This window comes from Gopherus flavomarginatus, chromosome 8 (assembly GCF_025201925.1).
Source record: "Gopherus flavomarginatus isolate rGopFla2 chromosome 8, rGopFla2.mat.asm, whole genome shotgun sequence".
NCBI classification, from domain to species: domain Eukaryota; kingdom Metazoa; phylum Chordata; order Testudines; family Testudinidae; genus Gopherus; species Gopherus flavomarginatus.
In genome coordinates this window covers 80,966,957-80,990,233 of record NC_066624.1, presented here as the reverse complement: position 1 = coordinate 80,990,233, position 23,277 = coordinate 80,966,957, and the positions used below count along the sequence as shown (strand labels likewise).

General features: G+C 41.3%; 1 protein-coding gene across 11 annotated transcripts in view; it reads left to right on the top strand.

Annotated features, from left to right (window-relative positions):
* TRIP12 (thyroid hormone receptor interactor 12) overlaps positions 1–23,277 on the top strand; it is a 183,188-nt gene that overhangs the window by 124,866 nt on the left and 35,045 nt on the right. For 7 of the 11 annotated variants that reach the window (XM_050965780.1, XM_050965778.1, XM_050965776.1 and 4 more), the window contains 13 exons: positions 3,534–3,634; positions 3,878–4,052; positions 4,620–4,761; positions 5,851–6,042; positions 7,173–7,324; positions 15,087–15,259; positions 15,806–15,879; positions 15,964–16,163; positions 17,131–17,258; positions 17,537–17,688; positions 18,471–18,613; positions 20,270–20,426; positions 22,748–22,846. In XM_050965780.1, the coding sequence (XP_050821737.1) occupies positions 3,534–3,634; positions 3,878–4,052; positions 4,620–4,761; positions 5,851–6,042; positions 7,173–7,324; positions 15,087–15,259; positions 15,806–15,879; positions 15,964–16,163; positions 17,131–17,258; positions 17,537–17,688; positions 18,471–18,613; positions 20,270–20,426; positions 22,748–22,846 (1,888 nt within the window). The remainder of the gene's footprint in view (positions 1–3,533; positions 3,635–3,877; positions 4,053–4,619; positions 4,762–5,850; positions 6,043–7,172; positions 7,325–15,086; positions 15,260–15,805; positions 15,880–15,963; positions 16,164–17,130; positions 17,259–17,536; positions 17,689–18,470; positions 18,614–20,269; positions 20,427–22,747; positions 22,847–23,277) is intronic. The other 4 variants (XM_050965781.1, XM_050965779.1, XM_050965777.1 and 1 more) reach the window with 1 other exon arrangement.

The following is a 23,277-nucleotide window of genomic DNA, read 5'->3' as shown; positions in this document are numbered from 1 at the left end:
CGCGACCACGTCTGCAGGATCAGCAGCCTCTTTGCTGCCCTGGGCCTCGTGATCAACCTGGACAAGTCTACTCTGCTCCCCACGCAGCGGATAGAGTTCATCGAGGCCGTTCTGGACTCTACCCTGGCCAGGGCCTTGCTACCCTTGCCCAGGTTCCAGTCGCTATCGGCCATCCTTCTGCGCTTGCAGGCGGCCCCGCTGACCTCTCTACGAACATGTCTGGCCCTCCTGGGCCATATGGCAGCCTGTACGTTCGTGACGGCGTATGCCCGACTCCGCATGAGGCCTCTTCAATCTTGGCTCATCGCGCAGTACCGGACGGCCAGACATTCGTTGGACACAGTCATCACCGTTCCTCAGAGGGTACTGGACTCCCTTCGGTGGTGGCTGGACCAGTCCGTAGTCTGTGCGGGGCTCCCGTTTCATCCGCCCCAGCCCTCGGCATCCCTGACTACGGACGCCTCAGATCTGGGCTGGGGGGTGCACTGCAGCGCCCAAAGAACTCAGGGCTTGTGGACTCCTCAAGAGATGGACCTCCATATCAACATACGAGAGTTGAGAGCGGTCCGTCTTGCTTGTCAAGCGTTTGTCCATCTCCTTCAAGGTCGTTGTGTCGCGGTGTTCACCGACAACACGACGACCATGTTTTACATCAACAAGCAGGGCGGCACCAGGTCCTCTCCCCTATGTCTCAAGGCGATGCGTCTCTGGGAGTTTTGCATAGCCCATGCCGTTCACCTCTCCGCCTCCTATCTCCCGGGAGTGCGGAACACTCTAGCGGATCGACTGAGCAGATCTTTCCGCTCGCATGAGTGGTCCCTCCGTCCAGACGTCGCCCTCTCACTCTTCCAGAGGTGGGGTCGTCCCCGGATGGACCTCTTCGCGTCCAGGGAGAACAGGAAGTGTCGAGCATTCTGCTCCTTCCAGGGTCGGGAGCCAAGGTCTATAGCAGATGCCTTCCTGATCCCATGGGCAACCCACCTGTTTTACGCGTTCCCTCCCGTTCCGCTGATACACAGGGTTCTCCTCAAGGTGCGCAGAGACAGAGCTCAGGTGATTCTCATAGCTCCAGCATGGGCCAGACAGCACTGGTACCCCACGTTGCTGGACCTCTCAGTGGCCAACCCAGTTGCCCTGCCCCTACATCTGGACCTGATCACCCAGGACCACGGCAGGCTCTGTCACCCGGACCTTCAGTCTCTGCACCTTACGGCATGGCTCCTGCGTGGTTGACAGGCTCCGAGTTACGCTGCTCTACCCCGGTTCGGGAGGTTCTCCTGGGCAGTAGAAAGCCTTCCACCAGGGCTACTTACTCGGCTAAGTGGAAGCGTTTCTACTGTTGGTGTTCGGAGAAAGGTCTTCTCCCTATGGAGACTCCCATCACCACTATTCTAGACTACATCTGGTCCCTCAAGGGCCAGGGTCTGGCGTTGTCGTCCCTCCGGGTCCACCTAGTGGCCATCTCTGCGTTTCATCCTGGAGTGGACGACTGTTCCGTCTTCTCCCACCCTATGGTGGCGAGATTCCTGAAGGGGCTGGAGCGTGTCTATCCACAGATCCGCCCTCTTGCCCTTTCATGGGACCTCAACCTGGTCCTAACTCGGCTCATGGGTCCTCCATTCGAGCCATTAGCTACTTGCTCCCTGCTCTATCTCTCGTGGAAGAACGCCTTCCTAGTGGCCATCACCTCAGCTAGACGGGTGTCAGAACTACGGGCCCTCACAGTAGATCCCCCGTATACGGTCTTCCATAAAGACAAGGTGCAGCTGAGACCACACCCTGCCTTTCTTCCCAAGGTGGTCTCAGCTTTTCACATTAACCAGGAGATCTTCCTTCCCGTCTTTTTCCCAAAGCCCCGTTCATCCCGCAGGGAGCAACAGCTCCACTCGCTAGATGTCCGTCAGGCGCTAGCATTTTATGTGTACAGGACCAAACCGTTCCGCAAGTCCCCTCAGTTATTCGTGGCGGTAGCGGACCGGGTCAAGGGGCTACCGATTTCCTCGCAGAGGATATCTTCCTGGGTTACCTCCTGCATCAGGACCTGCTACGACCTGGCCCACGTTCCGACGGGCCATGTAACTGCTCAGTCCACCAGAGCACAGGCATCATCGCTGGCTTTCCTTGCCCACGTGCCAATCCAAGAGATTTGTAGGGCGGCGACCTGGTCATCGGTCCACACATTCGCTTCCCATTACGCCCTGGTTCAGCAGTCCAGAGATGATGCGGCCTTTGGCTCTGCAGTACTCCAGGCCGCGACCTCTCACTCCGACCCCACCGCCTTGGTAAGGCTTGGGATTCACCTACCTGGAATGGATATGAGCAATCACTCGAAGAAGAAAAGATGGTTACTCACCGTTGTAACTGTTCTTCGAGATGTGTTGCTCATATCCATTCCACACCCGCTCTCCTTCCCCACTGTCGGAGTAGCCGGCAAGAAGGAACTGAGGAGCTGGCGGGCCGGCAGGGGTACATATCTAGTGCCATAGTGGCGCCACTCTAGGGGCGACCTGCCAGCCCACTGGAGTTGCTAGGGTAAAAAGTTTCCGGCAAACGTGCACGCGCGGCGCGTACACCTACCTGGAATGGATATGAGCAACACATCTCGAAGAACAACAGTTACAACGGTGAGTAACCGTCTTTTTTTCATGATTAGACAATCAAGATCTCCTATTACCTGTGTATAGACAAAAGTAATATTTACTGAAGTTTCCTGTATTATTTTACCAACACTTTGAAAATCCTGGAAAGAAGTGTTTGACTTTGGCTGCTGCAGCAACAATGCACTTCAATTTAGTGTATTGCATTAAGGAAGTAAAATTTAATAATGTTAAAGTTGTCATTTGTCAATTTTCTTTTAAGTGTATTAAATGTGATTAGCGAAGTGGGTATTCACCCACGAAAGCTCATGCTCCAAAACGTCTGTTAGTCTATAAGGTGCCACAGGATTCTTTGCTGCTGATAAATCTTGTTGTAAAGAGATGCAACACACCTTAACATTGCATAGTTTGAGAGACCAGAAGATGCCGAAAGCATGAGGGCTGCTGTTCCATTTTGAGTAGTGTTGACCAGCTCTAAAGGAATGGTCGGTGCCATGTGTGGTGCCTTTTTGAAGATGGCAAGGAGGGAAAGAAACAGGAAAAGGGGAATCCTTGTGAAAAAATTTGCTTTAATGCTTAGTAAAACTTGTAAATGTCTGGCAGTAGATTATTTTGTTTAATTTTTAATATTAAAGGTTTAAATACATTGGCACATTAAAATAGGAAAGGTGACATAAGTCAGTCTGTTAATTCATAACGCCACCAAATAGACTTGGAAGTGCAATGTTTAAGTTCGTAGTCATTCAAAAACTGGAAATATTGATCCCAAACTAAGTGAATGGTAAGCTGCCATTCTGTGGGTGCCCAAAGATCAGCAGTTAGATGTTTCATGGTTGTTACGTAACATTCAGATTTGGTGGTTTTTTTTTTTTTTAAAAAGCCCATTCAATTGAAGTAAAAAGTAGATGTAATCTGGTTATTTTTAACTTTTGACAGCCGACTAAGTGATGTTTTAAAGAGAAAACGACTGCCAAAACGTGGGCCCAGAAGGCCAAAGTATTCACCTCCAAGAGATGATGACAAAGTAGACAATCAAGGTAAATTTAGTTTTAGAATAGACTGCAACGTAGTCCATAAAGACTATTGGATAAAGGAAAAGACATGCATTGTGCCCACTAATCACTTTTTTAAAAACAAAACAGTCTCAAATATTTAATGTGTACTAAATACTTCTGACAGTATAACAGAGGATTCTTGGAAACTTGGGTCTCTCTGAATGTGGTTTTTTATTTTAATTCTATCCTATTCCTTTTCTCTTCCCTCACTCCCCTCCCCCCAAGCTAAAAGCCCTACAACTGCTCAGTCTCCTAAATCTTCCTTCTTGGCAAGCTTGAATCCTAAAACTTGGGGGAGATTAAGCACACAGTCTAATAGCAACAACATTGAACCAGCACGCACAGCAGGAGTCAGTGGTCTTGCAAGGGCTGCCTCAAAGGACACCATATCCAACAACAGGTAACGTAATACATTCTGTTCTAAGAAGTAAAACTCTGTTCAGTAAGGATTAAATCCAACTACTTTAAAACAATGTTACTTGATGCCCTGAATTTCAGCAGTTAGCCTCTTTGAGTGAATGCTGAGAGCAAGCAGTGGAGTCGTGTGGGAGAGGAAGAAAATAAGATGGGGAAGAGAGCCTAGGGAGAAAAATTGAGGTAGAGGAGAAGGGGAGGGAAAGGAAGCAGAGTAGAAATTGAAAGAAAATAGGTAGCAAAGAGTGGAAAATTTAGACTAGGGAGATGGGAGGAATGGGGGAAAAGAACTGTGATATGGAGAAAATAGAAGCCATGGAAGAGCTTTCTAGCATCCCACAAGTTTGACCTGGAGAGAAGGAGCATTTTATTGTGGTCAGAGATCACATACCTGGGAACTGGTGCTCCCCATCTCCTAAACATTACTTACATGTCATCTGAAAACTTGTTACACTTGCTTTGCTGTGTGTGTGTAAACTTAGTGTGCAAATGTTAAATGTGGCATGTATTTATCAGCTTATAAGAATAATAATAAGCTTATTCTTTCTTGCAGAGAGAAAATTAAGGGTTGGATTAAGGAACAAGCCCATAAATTTGTGGAACGTTATTTTAACTCTGAGAACATGGATGGAAGCAATCCTGCACTAAATGTATTACAGAGACTTTGCACTGCAACTGAACAACTCAACCTCCAGGTTAGAAATGGAAACTTGATTTGGAAGGGGGTTTTGGAGGCAATGAAAAGGATTAAGTGGGAAAAGAATTGCTATGCTTATAAGGAAGTACTTATTAGTTTCTCTAGATAGTGTCTCAAACATCATCCTAGTTATGCTATCCAAGAGCCATCACCTTGAAACAAAGGAGTTTTAATACGCAAATAAAGGTGCAGCAGTACTACTTGAGAAACTTAATGTATCTAAAAACCTTACTTCTGTATAAGTTCTTAAGTGACTTAACTTTCATTTCTAATTCTTATTTTTCCCCACTAGTGATTTTTCAAATTGCACTTTTCAATTATTAAAATTCCTATAGTTAAATGGCTGTAAATCACTATTAAATTTCTCTCAGATCAATTTTTTAGTAGAATCTGTGGCTTGATTAGGACTTCAGAGAGATGAGTGCGAAAGCTTGGCATTTTCTTGAAGAGGTAGTAGTACTCATTCATCCTGGCCAGATTTAGGATCCACTCAGAAATTGAATTCTAGTTTTAGAACCGAACTCCTGTGCTATACATGTCTTATATTTGTCTCCTTGACAGCCTTAAAAGCAAGGCAGCTGTTACAGTTGAGATTCTTGTTGAACATTATGGCACAGGCTTCAAGTTAATTTAAAATCCACACACACTTAAACTGGAAACAGTGATCTACACAGCATGGTGAGGGGAAATGTTATGAAATTTATAACATTAAATATCTTTCCTTTGTATTTTGCAAAACACACAACAGCACCTTGTATAACTTCTTTATATCAGTGACTCCTTTTTCTAAATGGGACAAACTGCGATCTTGTTACTTGTAACCATATTTAGTAACATCTAAGATTTCTCACTTCAATCATAGAAGTTACTTTCCTGTGTTTTCAGTTCACTTACTTAGTACAGAATTGTCAGCACTTTGCCTATAGTAAGTTTCACAGTTATCCATCATTATTTCCCCTTTTGTATAGGTCTTCCATTCAGCAGCAGGAAAATGTAAATAAAATCACTGTTTTGAGCAATACTAATTGCGGGTGTTCTGCTGAGGGTACTAAAGTACAGAACCTTATCCTAATACACTTTCTTTCAGGTGGATGGCGGAGCTGAGTGCCTTGTAGAAATCCGTAGCATAGTCTCTGAGTCTGATGTCTCGTCATTCGAAATCCAGCACAGTGGGTTTGTTAAACAGCTGCTGCTTTACTTGACATCTAAAAGTGAAAAAGATGCTGTAAGCAGGGATGTCAGATTAAAAAGGTTCCTTCATGTGTTTTTTTCTTCTCCAGTAAGTTCAATGTATTTTTCATTTTAGTGTTTTTACGTAGTGAGCAGTATACATCTTCTTTATGATTGTTTGTGGTCCAGCAACCTCCCTACCTTCAGAGCATGAGTGCCTCATTGGCATTTTACTAATATGACAACTTTAATTAAAAAAAAAAGACTTGTTCCGCTCTGATACAGACTGTACTCACTGAGGAAGTACCACACAACAGGTGATAAGATTTTCCAGAATGGTCAGTTGCCTCTGGGGAGACAGAGAGCCACCGGATAAGATGCGCATAATGGAGAGGGGGGAGATTCAGTCAATAGCAATTGACTGTTTCTGTTAATTTCTCTTGGGAGTAATGTAAGTGATTTGGTTTAGCTCATCAAAGAAGAGCACAATTGAGAGATGAAAATGTGTAAGAATAATTTGAAATTTCCTTTAAACTTAATGCCCATAGCTAAAAGGGTGGGAATATTTTAAATACGTAAGGCTGTTACTGGGTTCTAGTAAACTTAGAAGTAAAGGTGTCATTCTGTGTAGCAAATTGTTTGGCAGTCTTGGTTATCCTTGTGTCGACCATTAAGTCATCTTAATAGTGTAAAAACTTCAAGAGACACTGCATTTTAAAAAAATCTTAATTGTTATATTGTTTCAAAATGCATAAGATCTTCTTTTTAAGACCTAGTATGGCCAATTTTATTTCAGTCTTCAATATCAAATGTAGGACACTTGGAAGAGCATGTCTGTAGAAAACTCTGTATACTTTAGCATCTGATCAGTATTTATAGTAAGGCAAATCCAAAAAGCTTAACAGTCTCTGTTTTTAGCAGTTGTCCACGTGAACCAGTCTGTGCAATAATTTGTAAAGCCCATTATCTAAACATATTTAAATTGTGAATTTTTTTTCTTTTTTAAAAATAAAAGTGACAATGTGGTGTTCTGGAAACGCAGTAAAGAGAACCTGGTAGTAACAAATAATGAGATATAAGTATTGCTGTCAGTTTTTGCACTTAACAACTTTAGAGAACACTGGTGCATTAATAGCTAAAGCAAATTATTTTGCATAAGAATATGGCTAAATTAACACATTAACGCTCACAAGCTGTTCAATAGAAAATATTACTAAGAAATGTTACTTTCAACTTCAGCCTCCTGAAGAAGAATCTCTTGGAAGATTAGAGCCAGTAGGAAATGCACCCTTGTTGGCATTAGTCCACAAAATGAACAACTGTCTCAGTCAAATGGAGCAGTTTCCTGTCAAAGTGCATGATTTTCCAAGTGGAAATGGAACAGGGAGCAGGTAAGGATTAATGCTCAGGTAATGCCTTTTTGCTGGAAGTTGCTAGTTTCTAGCACTTGTCCCAATGCTGGTAAAGTTTCAAGAGGTAACAAAAAGCTTTGGCCTCTTTAAAAGAGAGAGAGCAATTATGCAGCTGGCATTTGTCTTCAACTAATAGTTGTAAATATAACCATAGTGAGTGAGCGTTGAACCTGGAATCTGAAGAAGACTATTTTAAAATATAAATTATAGGTGGAGGTGCATAATACTTACATGCAAACTTTTAAACTGAAACTCTTGAAACTTGCTTTGTTTCCTGTGTAAAAACTTGGCATTTTCATGGATTAATTCTCTTAAGCCTAAACTGAAGATTAGTCAGAGGAAAATGGATTTACTGCTATGTGATAAATTAATATTTTTCTTCAAGTGCTGGTCCCAATGAGTATTCCACCGTGGGTACATGTGCTCAGGAGCTGGAGAGTTCTGAAAGCACTGTCGGGTGGTCTGCACATCTGTCATGACTTATCTCATGCCTCCAACCAGTAAGATAAAGGCTGGAGCAGGACGGACCCATTGTCTCTCCAGTTCCTTCTCACTTCTGCATGGTCTGGGGCAGAACATCTGGTGTGCCAAACTTCAGCTTTATCTCTAAAAAGATACTTAGATATTTGTAAATAGTTTTTATATTCTAGAGTTTTAAAGATATTTTGTTTTTGTTTTAGTGTTTGAGTGAGGTTAGTCCATTTCCCTGACCTGGTGAGCACACCTCTCCCTTCCTCCCTCCCACCCTGTTTGGGTACTGAACTATGCCCACGAGTCCAGGCTTCAAAATTTGTGCTTCCTGCTTACTGTTCTTCTCAATCAGCAGTTACCACCAATGCTGCTTGTACTGCTTTGGGGAAGCCCATGTCACATCAAGGCTCGGTATTTGCCATTTGTTCCTGTGACCAGGAAGGGCAAGAGCTTTGCCTTAGGAAGCACATAATGTAAAAGACTATGAGGCCACAATCTGACCTATGTTGGGGGATCAGTCCCCATACATCAGTCTGATTCAATAAGGTGTGCATCTCCTGCCACAACATCCAAATCAGGAGTGAAGGAATCTACTCACATAGATCCATTGGCAGGGTCTTGTCAGGAGAGCAGGGCTTGTTCTCATAACATAAGTCTAAGTCTTACTCCAAATCCACATTGAAAAAAATCTGATCCAGCCCTGCAAAAACCAAACGCTAGCTCAGCCCAAGAGAAATGAGTATTCTCTAAGTCTTGGAGATCTGATAAGAGAGCCCACAACTCTAGGGCTCCATCAGCACTGGTTCAGTCTGGCAGTACTGGTGCCTCCAGCACTTCTCTAGCACAAACCCCAGGATGCACTGGTACTGACAGACAGATAGCTGAGAGCACTGATCACCCATGGTTCCCTCTTTGTCTTCAGTGGCTGTGACACATACTCCTATTGTGGCTCCAGTAGTTTGTGTAGCCAGGATTGCTCTCGCTCAGGGGAAAAGCCAAGACCTAAAATCCTCCTGAGGCCATCTTAGCTCTTCCAGATCTGGAGTCTCCCACTCCTTTGGGTCCTTCCCTTTTGAGAGAGGTTATGACTCCACCAGGGGAGCTAGCCTTTGGAAGCAGTATGTCTCCCATTCCATCTTTGGGCTATGATTTCCCTCCAGTGGTACTGTCATTGAAACTGGAATCTGTGTTCGCCCCATTGGGAGATTCTGAACCGCCTGATGAACCATTATGCTTTCTTTCTCCTCCAAGACACACCTTCCCAGTCTGAACACCATGGTCGGCTTGGGACCAACTTCCATCTCATCATCTGCCTTGGGACCGTTGGTATCCCATGCCTTGGGGACCACCACAGCCCCCATTCAATCCACCTTATTGGCCATACAATACCATCCTGCAGAGTTTATCTGGCCTTCTAGGGAGTCGCCCTTCCCCATTGCTTTGAGGGGACAACTGGAGCTGCTTCTGGACCCTTCAAAGGAGGAGGAGGAGAAGGAGTAAGTGGCAGTTCCACTGGATCTGATGAGATTGCTGTTTTCATTGCCAGACAAAGTGATGACTTCATGTCTCCATCTTCTTTCTCTTCTCTCTCTTCCCTCCCTCTGCCTCCCCACCCCCACCCCCACTGACTGTAAATAGTGCCAGGAACTCTCTTGCAGAATAGCAGGGCAGCTGCGTATTCCTCTTGAGGTTCAAGATCCTCAGCACAAGTGCTGGATCATCCTTTAGTCCTCTGGCTCTAGTAGAATAGCACTCCCAGTTAATAAAGTCATCCTGAACCCAGCTGGAGTGGTCTGGCATACCCCAGCTACTTACACCCCTATTGCTAAGAGGGGAGAGAAACAGTACTATGTCCTAGCCAAGAGTGAAATTTGTGTTTTCACCCTGCTCCTAATTCTTTAGTGATGTAAGCTGCCACAGAGATCTAGGCAGCAACACCCCTGTTGTACCCCTACTGATAAGGAGAGCAAGCATCTCAACTTATTGGGAAGGAAGGTCTTTTCTTCTAGCCTCTAGTTCAGGATAACAAATTGGAAACCAGGACTGGCTAAGTGAGACTTCCTGAACTATTTGAAATTCACTGACTTTATTGATAGTATCCCAGAGCAGGACAGCGCTCATTTCCAGGCTTTCATAGAGGAAGACAAAATGGTTGTCAGGATTGCTCTCCAGTCAGCAGATGTGGCTGATATATTGTCCAGGGCAATGGTTACTGCCATTATCATGCATAGGGAGTCATGGCTCCATGTTTCGTGGTTTCCCAGGGTGGGTCCAGAACATCGTTGAGAACCTGTTTAATCAGAAGACAGATAATTCCTTACACACTTTAAAAGACTCCAAGCACACCCTCTGCTCTTTGTGGCAGGTATATATACCTCCAAAGAGAAAATTCCACTGGCAATGATACAAGCCTAGACCAATGGCTGAGTAGTTCTTCCATCGGAGACCTTATGAACCATGCCATAAGAGTCAGAGAGCTGCAGTGGATTCCTCATGCCAATCCCAATCCTCAGCTAAACATTGTTTAACTGGAGCTCAGGAGCTGCAAACAACTGAATGCAACACGTCCTAATTCCCACATGCCTTTTGGGGGTTGTCTAGCACTTTGCACACCTGGAGTGCAATAACAGCAGACAAATAGGATGCTCAGCATTCTCTATTCCAGCTATCCAATAGTTTTGTACCCCCTCCAGAATCCTTTCCCATGCCCTCTCAGGGGCCGTTCTCATGAGAACAACATTCTCAGACAAGAAGTGGAAACGCTTACAATGAGGAGTGATAGAATGGGATCCTCTTTAGTTACAAAGGAGTAGTTTTTACTCAACATATTTCCTAGCTCCCAAAAAGAGGCAATTGCAGACCTGTTATTCTTGACCTCTGCCATTTTAACTGCTTTATTGGCAAACTCAAGTTTCACAGGGCCACGTTAACATTTATAATTCTATCCCCGGAAAAAGATGTGGCTTACAGCCCTCAACATGAGTGACTCCTGTTTTCACGAGGACATCTATCCCGCTCACTAACGCTTTCCCAGATAGATTGTTGGCGTTTTCCACTTTTAGTACAGAGTATGCCCTTTCCTCATTGTGCTGCTCCCATGCTGGTGAGTTTCCCAAAATGTTCTGTCATAGAAGCCTATATTAGATATCATAGTTTGTCTTCCCTTACCTCAACAATTAGCCCCTTGTTGCCAGGTCATGCCAAGAGCTCCAGGCATCTCCTTCGACAATGCTACAACTCCTCTCCTCCCTGAGTGTGAGCATAAACACCAAAAATTCCCTTCTCACCTCTGCACGCATTTTGGACTTGATCGAGATGCCCTTAAATTCCATCACTGCAAGGACTTGCAGAGGACCAGGATTTAGTCTGTGAACATCACCATAGATCAGCTCATAACCAACACCAGAGTGCCTATTAAGACCTCTCTTCTAGGCCATATGGCCTTGTGCACTTGCATCGTCTTTTGCAAGACTCTATCTTTGTTGCCTACAAGTGTGGCTTGAATTTGTGTACCTGCCAAACTGACAGTCCATTAGCACCATAGTGTTCTGTTCCTGTCAAAGGGGTATAGTCCCTGTCATGGTGGAAGAATCCCCATCAGGTTTGCATCTGTGTTTCCTATCTCACCTCTGCACCAGGCAGGATGATCATTACAGGTCCATCTTTTTTGGATTGGGGAGCTCACATGGGCAACAGTACAGCGTAAGGTACCTGGACATCTTGAGAATTCAGGATGCGTATCAATGTTCTACAGCTACAAGCAGTTTGAAGGGCTGGCAAATCTTTCTTCTGTTTAAGGACCCCATGTCCTCATAATGTCAGATAACTTCAAGTCTCTTACATTAGCAAAAATGGCGGCGTGAGCTCTGCACCCCTATACACAAAAGCAATCAGTCTGTGGAATTGGTATATTGTCAGTTGGATTGCCCTGTCAACAGTCTACCTCCCAGGAAACCAGAATACATTAGGAAACTTGTGGTCAATCACAAGTGGGAGCTTCACGACTCTGGGGTAAACAATATTTTTGATCCCTGGGGAGCCCCCACCATGGACCTGTTTGTCTCCCTGACATATACTGTTCCACAAGAGTCCTAGGTCGACATTCAGAGGGTGACAATCTTATTCTTTCCATCTGCTCAGATCATCTGAACTTTGCCTTGTCTCCACTACAATATCTGCTTTGAGTTTTGCGCAAGATGTGGCAGGACAGGTTGAGTTATTCTCATTGCCCCCAAACTGGCCCACGTGGTTTTAGTTCCCTAATATCTTATACATGTTGGCTTCGGCGCCAGTCATAATTTCTACATTTCCTGATCTCCTGACTTGGGAACAGCAACATCAGGCACCCTCACCCTCTGTCTAGCAGGTTCTGGAAAGGCTTAATTAGTACTTTTTCTGCCTATAAAGAGAGACTACTCCTCAGTGGGACTTGAACCTTGTTCTCTAAGTATTCACCAAACCTCCTTTTGAATCATTTAGCTTCTTGCTCTATGTCTGTCTTTTCCGCCATAAAGGTTCCATACCTGGTAGCAATCAGCCCAGCCAGGAGGACTGGTGAGTTTGGGGCATTGATCATGGATTGTCCTTATGCATTGTTTCACTACATTCACACCCCTAGAGGAGTCTTTCATCTTACTCAGTCTATCCACTTACCTATGTTCTTTCCAAACCTCACGAACCCTCCAAAGAAAGGAGGCTCCATTCCCTCGGTGTTAGATCAGCCTTAACCTTTACCTGCAGAAAATAAAAGCAATCAGGAAATACCCTAAGATAATTGCTGCCTCAGCAGAAAAGGTTTGGGGTCATGTTAGTCTCAAAATGAATCTCAAGCTATATTTTGCTCTATCAGCTGTCTAATCACCCCCTTCCTTATGGGGTAAGAGTTTTCCACAAGGGCGCAAGCAACATCTATGGCATCACTTCAAGAGGTGCCTCTCTTTGATATTTGAGACAGCTATGTTTGCTAGACGGGCCCAGGATTCCTCTGGTGACACCTCTTTTGGAACAGCAGTCCTTTGTTTGGCTCTGCCAGCTAAGACCTCAGACCATTCTCCTTGTTTGAGTACTGCTTGTCAGTCACCCACAGTGGAATACACATGGGAGCCAGCACTTGAAGAGAAAGTTAGTTACCTTTATAGTAACTGGACATTCTCTCAGACGTGCTCCCTATCTGTATTCTACTACCAGCTGTCCTTTCCCCTGTGCTTTGGATCTCCTCTGATTCTCGACAGAGAAGGAACTGGTGAGGCGGTTGGTCCACCCCTCCCTTTTTCTCCTCCGTCAAAAGCATGAGGTGAGCCAGGAAGCAAGTGTGGCCCAACAGACATTGCTTTCAGAATTCTCCAGTTCAGGGCACATGGAGCACATGTATACCCACATTGCAGGTTCATTTGAGATGTGTAATCCCTGTTATAAGCTAAGTAACTTTCTCATTTCACTTTGGAAGAGTTTATCTAGTCATGTTTGTATTACAATGCTAATGTTTGTATTGCATAATCTAAAAGAAGATTTAATATTCTTGGGTAATTATGTAGCTACTGGTGCAAGATCATCAAGCATTCATTGACTGTCATAGATCTAATTTCCCATAATCTAGCATAAAAACCTTAAAGGTAATTTGGTGGGAATAATTAGCAAATAATCAGGGAAGTTTAGTATCTTAGAAAATGAGAATTACACATCTTTTATTAATTACATCCTAATCAGTGCCTTTTATTATTCGCTTTTTGGAAACTACTTTACCATTAATGACTTCACTTCCTATTGTCATACAGCATGTATTAGACCTGTGTCAATGATAAGGTTTGTGCTGTTAAAGACTGTGGCATAGGTGTCCAGAGATGGAAAGATTTTTGAGGAGACTTTTTTACTGGGATGGGTGTGGAACTCTTTGGAAGTATCTCAGCTGTTTTTGGTCCAGGCTTAAGTGTTAGGAACTCCTTAGATTGTTGTAATATGCTGTTTTTGCTAAGAACAAGATTAACTGCTGATGGGAATTACACTTTTCAAGTGCACAATTTCTTCTTTGATTTGGACATCTTTCTTGAGAGTAGGAGGAAATATGTGGAGTTGAGTTAAATTTTAAAGTAAAATCTGAGATCCCAAGATACTTTCTCTTTGAGGCAGGGACCATCTTCTTTTGTTCAGTTCATACAGTGCCTAGCACAGTGGAGTCCTGGTCCGTGATTAGGGCTCTTAAGTCCTGTTTACTCGCAAATCAAATTAATTTGTGTGTAATATTCAACATGCTGCATACTTTTTTCACCAAAACATACTGTGATAAATTTAATCTGCAATTTCCTATGAATTATGGAGTAAATTTTGCATTGTAAATAGTGCATGTTTAATTTTCCTATTACATTTCTCAGTTAATGCAATTTGACTAATCAATGGTGCAAATACAAATTTTATCAATTTCTGATTCAAATATTTGTCGGATGTTCTTAGAAAGGTAAGTCTAGCAGAGAATTGTCATTGCTAGATTACTAAGTACCTGGTAGACCAGACCTGCACCAAAAGGTTTGAAACTTCTGGTAGCTTCCGTTCCTCCACTAGTACTTGGAGGCCAGGAACCAGCACTAGAAGGCTTAGTGTTTCAAACTGCATAATGTGGAAGAGTGGACTGCAAATTAGATAAATGGAGAGTATATGGTACGGCAATGAGTAGAGAAACAGAAGATGGAGCATGTATCAAAACTAAATAAAGCAGATACTGGGGGCAAAAAACAAATGCAAACCAGTGGTGTAGCTTTTTTGTTTGCCTTTAACTTGACTTAAAAAAACAAAACTGATTAAGGATAAAGTGAATTGATAAGGAAAATGTGCAGTACAAAACAAGAAAAACAGCAAAAAAGGGTGGAAAATACTTCCATATTTAAATGAGACTCAAAACTGAATATGGTGAAACCGCTTCTGACTAAATCTTCAAACGTAAATGCTGAATGTTATGTGCCAAAAGCTGCATTCGATTCAGGCATCTAAATGGCCTTATCCTCTCCTTTTAGTATATGCAGCCCCCACTGAAAATCAGATAATTTTATTTGGGTTTCTAATTTGACTTCTGGTGCTTGTCTTTAAGCATCAGAGTTTTAAAATATTAGCCTCAGCCTTGATAATTTACAATTTTAGTCTTTGTTTTCTAGATTGAGTCAATGAACATTTGAAAGTTTCTATTTGTAACTGAACCTTGTGTGTATGTAATGTATTGATTATACAAATGAACAAAGAAAACAGAATAATTGTAGCAACTTTTTTCACAAATTATCTTGAGTTTTTCCCTCAACAGAGGATCCCAAGCTCTAAAATTTTTCAACACGCATCAATTAAAATGCCAGCTGCAAAGACATCCAGATTGTGCTAACGTGAAACAGTGGAAAGGTGGACCTGTGAAGATAGATCCCCTGGCTTTGGTGCAAGCCATTGAAAGATACCTTGTAGTTAGAGGTATTTATATCTTGATATCTTGTACAGTGCTGAGCAACCTGTTGGAGCTTAATAGATTTAGAAATAACCAAAACAGATAAGTCTGCATAAATCTCTTATCTGAGCGCTATAAAAGTAAATGTTGGGGTAGTATTAAAGATAGAAGATAGATAAATGTGTTCCGCTGTCTGGGTAGGCTTACTCACTTTGTAGCTGTCTAGGTTTTCTCTCCTAGAAGCAAGATTTTGTTTTATCAGTACCAAATCTTGCATTGCATGTACTGTATGGTGTTACAGCCTCCCAATCATCCTGTAGGCTGATGCTGTCCTCCTGTAGCTATCTGGCTAATCGATCTGTGGTGTATACCTTCCAATGTTGGTGCTAAGACCGAACATGACTTGCATCTCCTAAATGTTAATTCTGTTTTAATGTGTAGCTGATACTTTCGAATTGATGAATCTCGGGAAACAAAATGATACGGGATTAATGTTTACATGTGTTATGAATAATCACTTAAATTACTTTATTCTGAAGTGCAAATAAGGACATGCAATTTTGTCTTGGTAGGATATGGAAGAGTCAGAGAAGATGATGAAGACAGTGATGATGATGGATCGGATGAAGAAATAGATGAATCTTTGGTAAGCTGCTATTCTCTCTCTAGAATTATATGGAGAGACTAATGAACCTGCTTCTTAACCTGTATTTACTTTGCTTTTATTGAGGCTGCTCAGTTCTTAAATTCAGGGAATGTGAGGCACAGACTGCAGTTTTACATTGGAGATCACTTGCTGCCATATAATATGACTGTGTATCAAGCAGTTAGACAGTTCAGTGTACAAGCAGAAGAGGAGAGGGAATCCACAGATGATGAAAGCAACCCTTTGGGAAGAGCTGGAATTTGGACTAAGACGCACACCATATGGTAAGCTGGACAGAGGGAGCAGGAAGAATCTCCAAATTTTTGTGTGTATGCTTTTTAAAAGGACTTGTGTATATATTAGGCCCCAAGACTATTAAAGCATCTTTGTTGTAGGTAGCCTATAAGTCTGCTTTTTGACCACTGAGCAACTTACTTGGATGGAAAAATACTTACTTTGTAGAACCTCCATACCAAATGCTGATTAGCAACCGTTAACTTTCTTGGATTATATCAATCCCAGCTGATGGGGTGGAAGTTGATGAATTGTTTGGAAATAAAAAAATAAAAGGGGGCTTCTTAAATGAAAGAAGTTAAATTAAGGGAAATACTCTTTTATCGACCTTGAACAATTATGAACAATAGAGGAAAAATAGCCATCTGCTCGAGGAACATTTTTGTGAGGCTTACAAGTATTAATCGGTTTGGTGAAGCTTAACAAAAAATGCCACACGTTTTTTCTTTTAGTTTTTGTTTTGATAAAGGAATCTTCTGGTTATCCAGCCACACTGGGTATCAGTTGTATTGTCTCATTTAAGGCTGTAAATTCCTTGAGGCAAGGGGCAGTCTTCTCTGTATGGCTGTCACTGCATGTAGCACACTGATGTTCAACAGTGTCTTTATAACTATTTGCACCTATAGTGCATCCCAAGGTATTAAACTCATCAAGAAGAAAGAACATGTTTTTGACCGAGTGCACTTCCTCACTTTGCCTCCCGCATACAATACATGAAGTTGGCGATTTGTTTACTACTTCCTTTCTCCTCCTCCTCACTCCAATATATTCTATTTTCCCTTATGTTCCAGAATTTGCATTTGGTGGCTCCGGCAGATGTCTTGTTTGTTACTGCTTAAACTTTGCCGTTGAAATGAAATTCTGGTAACCTGAGAGAATCTACTGTTAAACTGTTGTTTCTATTTTCATGTCTGTTGTATTCCAGAACCATATTAATAAATGCTTTACAATTTTTAGGTACAAACCAGTGCGAGAGGATGAAGATGGTAATAAGGAGTGTGTTGGTGGTAAAAGAGGAAGGGCACAAACTGCTCCCACGAAAACTTCCCCTAGAAATTCAAAAAAGCATGATGAGCTGTGGCATGGTGAGTGCTTGTTTCATGGGGATATGTAGGATGATTTGTGACAAATAAAAATATTTTCTGTTTTGTATACCTTTTAATAAAAATTCTGTATCTATATCTGTATCTACACACACTTCCTGAATTACAATTTAGTTTATAGTCAGGTTTTGTTTTGAATAACTGATAATAGAAAAAGAATAGTGTGCATCTCCAAGAAGCTCAAGTTCAAACTGATAGAAGCGTAACTCATTAACTAATTTGTTTTACAATAGAAATGATCTAGTTTTTTCTCTCCCTAGATGGTGTGTGCCCTTCAGTGTCAAATCCTTTAGAAGTTTACCTTGTATTTACACCGCCTGAAAATATAACCTTTGAAGACCCCTCGTTAGATGTTATCCTCCTTTTGAGAGTTTTACATGCTATCAGTCGATATTGGTATTACCTGTATGAAGTGAGTAATACATTTAATCACTTGGAAGGCTTTCTGTAAGGTATTGAGACAATACCATTTCGAAAAGTTCACTTGTGTAAAAAACATTACTGTAACTAGATAAAAATCAGAATATTGAATGGTAGAATCATTTTCATGTAAGGTGTGGAGTACAAAAACTTTTGCAAGACTACAAAAATACAGCTACAAATGTAGGATAATGGAACTAAATATATTGCTATTTCCTTAATTAAGGAACATGTCTAAAATTTTTAATGCCCATCTCTAATTTAAATAGAATTTGAACACTTACTTACTATCCATACATCAGATAAGTGCTGATTACTGGGTGCTGAAACAAAAACAGTATTTGGGAACATCCCTGATAATCCCTCTATCTGTGAAGTGATGGAATATCATGAGTGTGATGCCCTCGACCCCCTGAATTTACCCTCTATTGGTAAGGTGATGGCTTTACTACTAGAGGGGTTTGTGATGTCCAGTCAAACTCCTTGGTGTTCTCTTCTAAAAAGTCTTCAAATCTCCGCCTTTTCCCTCCAAACCAAAAGAGTAATACTTCTGAAGAGGGATGAAGGGAGTGAACAGTGGAGTTTCTTTGGATGTCAGGTTGATCAATCTTGGAAAGAACAGACACAGTAAAAGATCTCAAAGCATTCTCACCCACCCCCACAAAAATAGCAACAAATCATTAAAAAGAAATTGTGTGTGTTTTTAAAAAAGGTGGTATTTTCTGGATTCCAATGCTTTTCTAAATAGAAGCACACTGTCACTTGATCTCACAGAATGCAGTTTGCAAGGAGATTATTCCAACCACAGAATTTATCAACAGTAAATTGACAGCAAAAGCTAACAGGCAGCTTCAGGATCCTTTGGTAATCATGACAGGAAACATACCAACTTGGCTGACAGAACTTGGAAAAACATGGTATGAAATGTCTGGCTTTCTACAACCCTTAAAACTTGACTTTGGTTTAATAAATCACTTTGCTCTTTTACAGCTCAGTTATTCCCTCTTGCACAGCATACATTGCTGTGCATCTCTAAAGAGTGAGAATGGTATTTGTAGAGGTACGGGAGACTTTTCGGGTAACATGGTGATATATGGTTGATTCCCAGCATGTAATATTGCATGACTTAAATCATATTAATGTATTTAAGCAAACTTGGATTGATTCCAATTGTCAATGATAGTTGTGTGCATGTTTTTAGGTTACTATTCATAGGCTAGTGTTCTTGAAAGCTTCAGCACTGTGATGACAAGTGTAAGGCAAAAGAACCCATATTTGGCTCCTATTTGATATTTAATGCATTGCTTGGGACATATTTCTGTATTCTTTCGCTGTTCTAGGCTTAGTCAAACCATTAGGATAGATACTTCTATTTTCATGGCATTTTCACGTTTATTCCACAGTATCTTTAAGCTCTGAGGAGCACCAGGAAGTTAAACCCCGCATGTCACTCAAATATCCTAAACTGATTGATTTTAAAATATTTTGAGATAGTAACTAGACAAAAATCCATTAAATTGCAGTTTATAGGGGAATGTGTAATTTTACGATAAAAAGAAAATACTATATCTAAACCACTGTTTGAAAACCAGTCCGTGTTCAGAACTAGGGTTAAGTTTAAGAAATCCAAACAGTTGAAAGTATATGGTTAGCTAAATAACTTTTAACTCTGTCCCTGTAATAACATGAGAAATGGGAACTGAAGCAACCATCTCTGGTGATAACAGGTGACAACAAAAACTGGAATCTGAATCATACAATAGTCTTATTTAGCTTAAAAAAATACAGTCCTCAAAGTAGTTTTGAAATTTGACTGACATAACCCAAAATAATCTTTCCCCACTGCGGAACATAAGGAGATATGAATTATTGAAGTAAATCAAACTGTGTGAGTGTGTGTGTGTGGGGGGGGGGGGAGAGAGAGAGAGAGAAAACAAAAACAAACCTAGTTCTAGATTATAAAATGGAAAGTAAATCAGAAAGGTAGTGGAAGACTAAGCCTACTCTTACAAATAATTTAATATATACATCTTAATACTACTCACCTTGCCGGTTCTGAAAGACGAATTGTAATGTCTTTGGCTTATTTGTCTTCCACAAACTGCAAATTTCTTAAAACCCCTCTGAAAAATGAGGTAGTAGTAGTTAATGATATAGTTGGTGCACCAATAAAGTGACTTTCCAAATTAAGACGTCCAGAACCTTGGGCTGTGGGCTTTTAAAGTCCTTGACTTGAAAATATTACTTGTAGAATAGGTATTAAGGAAGTAATTAGAGGGATTGGTAACATTAAATGTACATCTCTGTACTTTCAAATATTTGGGTTTAACCTTCACTCTGAATTTTCTAGATTTCTAATGGTTGCTTTTTAAAATCTTTGCAAATACCTGATCTCAAGCTTAGTATCTTCTGTTCTCAGAAGTATCTTTACACTAGGAGAAGTGTCCTCTAGGGGGTGATACAACTGGCCTAACTCTCTAGTTTCAAGCATTGTGAAACCTCTGCTTAGTCTACTTGAATTCTCAAGAATACAGATTTCCAGTATAAAACTAACTAATTCCAACTCTTCACAGCCCATTTTTCTTTCCATTTGACACCCGGCAAATGCTGTTTTATGTAACTGCTTTTGATCGAGATCGAGCAATGCAGAGATTACTAGATACCAATCCAGAAATCAATCAGTCAGATTCTCAGGACAGTAGAGTGGCACCACGACTGGACAGGAAAAAAGTAAGTGTTATGCCAAAATCCATTTCACAAAGGAGTGAGTAGTAGTTTTCCATGTGGATCAGTCTTCCACAACTTCGAGTGAAGGGAGATCTTAGTGTTTGCTCAAAATGACACAATCCCAGTTGTACTAGTACATATCTCAAGTGGATTTTTGAGAAACGGGCCCATTGTAGGGGTTGTAAACTCCCAAAAGAATGAAGTATATTCCCACTGAATATCTGCTGTTGGGAAGCAGGGGTAGCTGGCACATGTTATGTAACTCCTCCCCAACACATTTTGGATGTTTAAGGATTGGAGACATTGCCTGCTCGTGAAATGTAAACTGTGTTGTTGAAAATGTTTGTTATACATGTAGATGCCTTGTATAGATGTAAGTACTTAAAGGTTCTTTATTAGGCTTATTCTTGTTGTTATATTCACCTGATTCAATGTTTTCTATTGATTCTGGAAAAGGCATATAAATAGTACACACCAGAAAAGTATCCATATGCTTAAGTATTCCGTGTAATGCATTCTTGTAGAGAGAGAACTCTGACCCTGACACATGATGAGAAAACTGATAGCCTTGGATATTTAACTCCCTCCTGAACAGCCACCAGACCCTAGTAGCTTATTGCCTGGACAACAGAGGAAGGAGACAAGCTATCAGGAATGTGGCTTACTTGAGTCACGCCTTCTTAAATAACATATCTGGGAACTGTCAGTACTAGCTTGTCCTATTAAGGTCGTCCTTTCTTTTGTAATCCATTCCACACGGTGGAGGGCTTCTGTCAGCCTCTCAAACCACTGAGTCCCAGGCCACTGGTGGGACCCCCACTACCCTTTCCTTGTTCAAGGGTGAAGAGGGTGCTGAGTGGGCAACCTGTCACCTGATAATTTCTACTATGATGCCCCAGTCCTAGGGCTGAGACTTAGTTTTTCTGGTCCAGAGCAAGAATGTTCCCTACTAGTACATAATCCTACAATTTTAGGACTACCAGTTTGCATTTGACATGAAACACCTTTTAATAATTTTATATAAATAGTTCACCACTGAATACAACTTCTTGCTTTATATAAAATTAATACATGTTTAAAAGCAAATTATTTTATTTAGAATCATAGAACTATAGAGCTGAAAGGGACTTTAAGAGGTCATCTGGTCCAGTCCTGTGTTGTGCTTAAGCAGGACCAAGTAAACCTAGATCATCCCTGACAGGTGCTTGTCCAACCTGTTTTTAAACCTCCTGTGACAGAATACACAATCTTCCTTGGAACCTTCCTATTCTAGGGCTTAACTACCCTTTATAGTAGGAAAAATTTTTCCTACTCTCTGACCTAAATCTCCCTGGCTGCAGATAAGCCCATTACTAATTCTCCACACCTACTAAAGATAGGAACACAATTGATCACTGTCCTCTTCTTTTTTTAATAAGAGCCCTGATTAAAAGTCTTCAAATTTGTTCAGGTCTTCTCTTCTCAAGATTAAACATACCCAGTTTTTAATCTTTCCTCAAATGTCACATTTCCTAAACTTTTCCTCATTTTTGTTGCTCTTCTCTGGACTTTCTTTCTAATTTTATCCATCTTTCTTGACATGTGGCTCCCAAAACTGGACACAGGACTCCAGCTGGAGCCCCACCAGTGTTAAGTAGAGTGGGACAGTTATAGCCCATGTCTCACACATGACAATTTTTTTGTTAATTCACCCCAGAATTGTTAGCCTTTTTTTTTTTTTTTTTTTGCAACTGCATCACATTGACTCTCATTCAGTTTGTGATCCCCAGATCCTTTTCAGCAGTACTACTCCATAGCCAATTATGCCCCATTTTTGTATTTGTGCATTTGATTTTTATCTTCCTACATGTAGTATCTTTCAGTGCTGCCAGACTTGCTCTTCAATCTCTCAAGGCCATTTTGAATTGTCCATGTTCTCCACAGTTCTAGCAACCCTGCCCACCTTGGTGTCATTCTCAGATTTTATAAGCATACTGTACTCCATTATGCAAGTCATCAGTGAAAGTATTGAATAGTGACAGACTCCTGTGGGAATCCACTAGATAAGTCTTCAGTCTGACAGCAAACTACTGATACCTACTTTTTTAATGTGTTTTTTTCCACCAGGTTTATACCGACCTTATCATAATTTAATCTGGACCATATTTCCCGGGTTTCATTATGAAACTATCACATAGGACTGTGCCAAAAGCTTTACTACAATCAAGATACTATGCAAACTTTCTCATTCCAAAATTTTGTTTCCTTGTTATAACTCCCTTGCTTACTGAGGAATTGAGATTTGCAAAAATTAATTCGATTGTCTAAATGTCTTTAATGTATAGCGCACTGTGAACAGAGAAGAGCTGTTGAAACAGGCAGAATCTGTGATGCAAGATCTAGGCAGTTCGAGAGCTATGTTGGAAATCCAGTATGAGAATGAAGTAAGTAATGGCTATGTGACTACATTAACCCTTTTTAATGAATGTTCATACAAAAGCTGTAATTGTATTAGAATAACTTGGTCAGACTGTCTTCCGTCCTATTACTGGCAGCTAAAAATTCCATCCACTAATGCATAACTACTTCTTCCAAATATGACTGGTTTCTGACTGTCCAAATAGCTAGACAAAACATACTTTTCAACTGCAAATGCACGTTAAGGTCAGCAGTTAGAAATGTGTTCACTTTAAAGTTAGAAAAACTCTTACTCTAGCAGACACGTGCATGTCTCTAGCTTGATTGCTAGGCGACTTAATAAATATTCTGTTTGGTCAGTATCCCTTTTCTATGTATGAATTTTTGTTAGCTCTGCAGGTTTAATAAATTTTTTGGTTATAGAAAGGCCTTTTCCTGGAAGAAGAAATTGTAATGA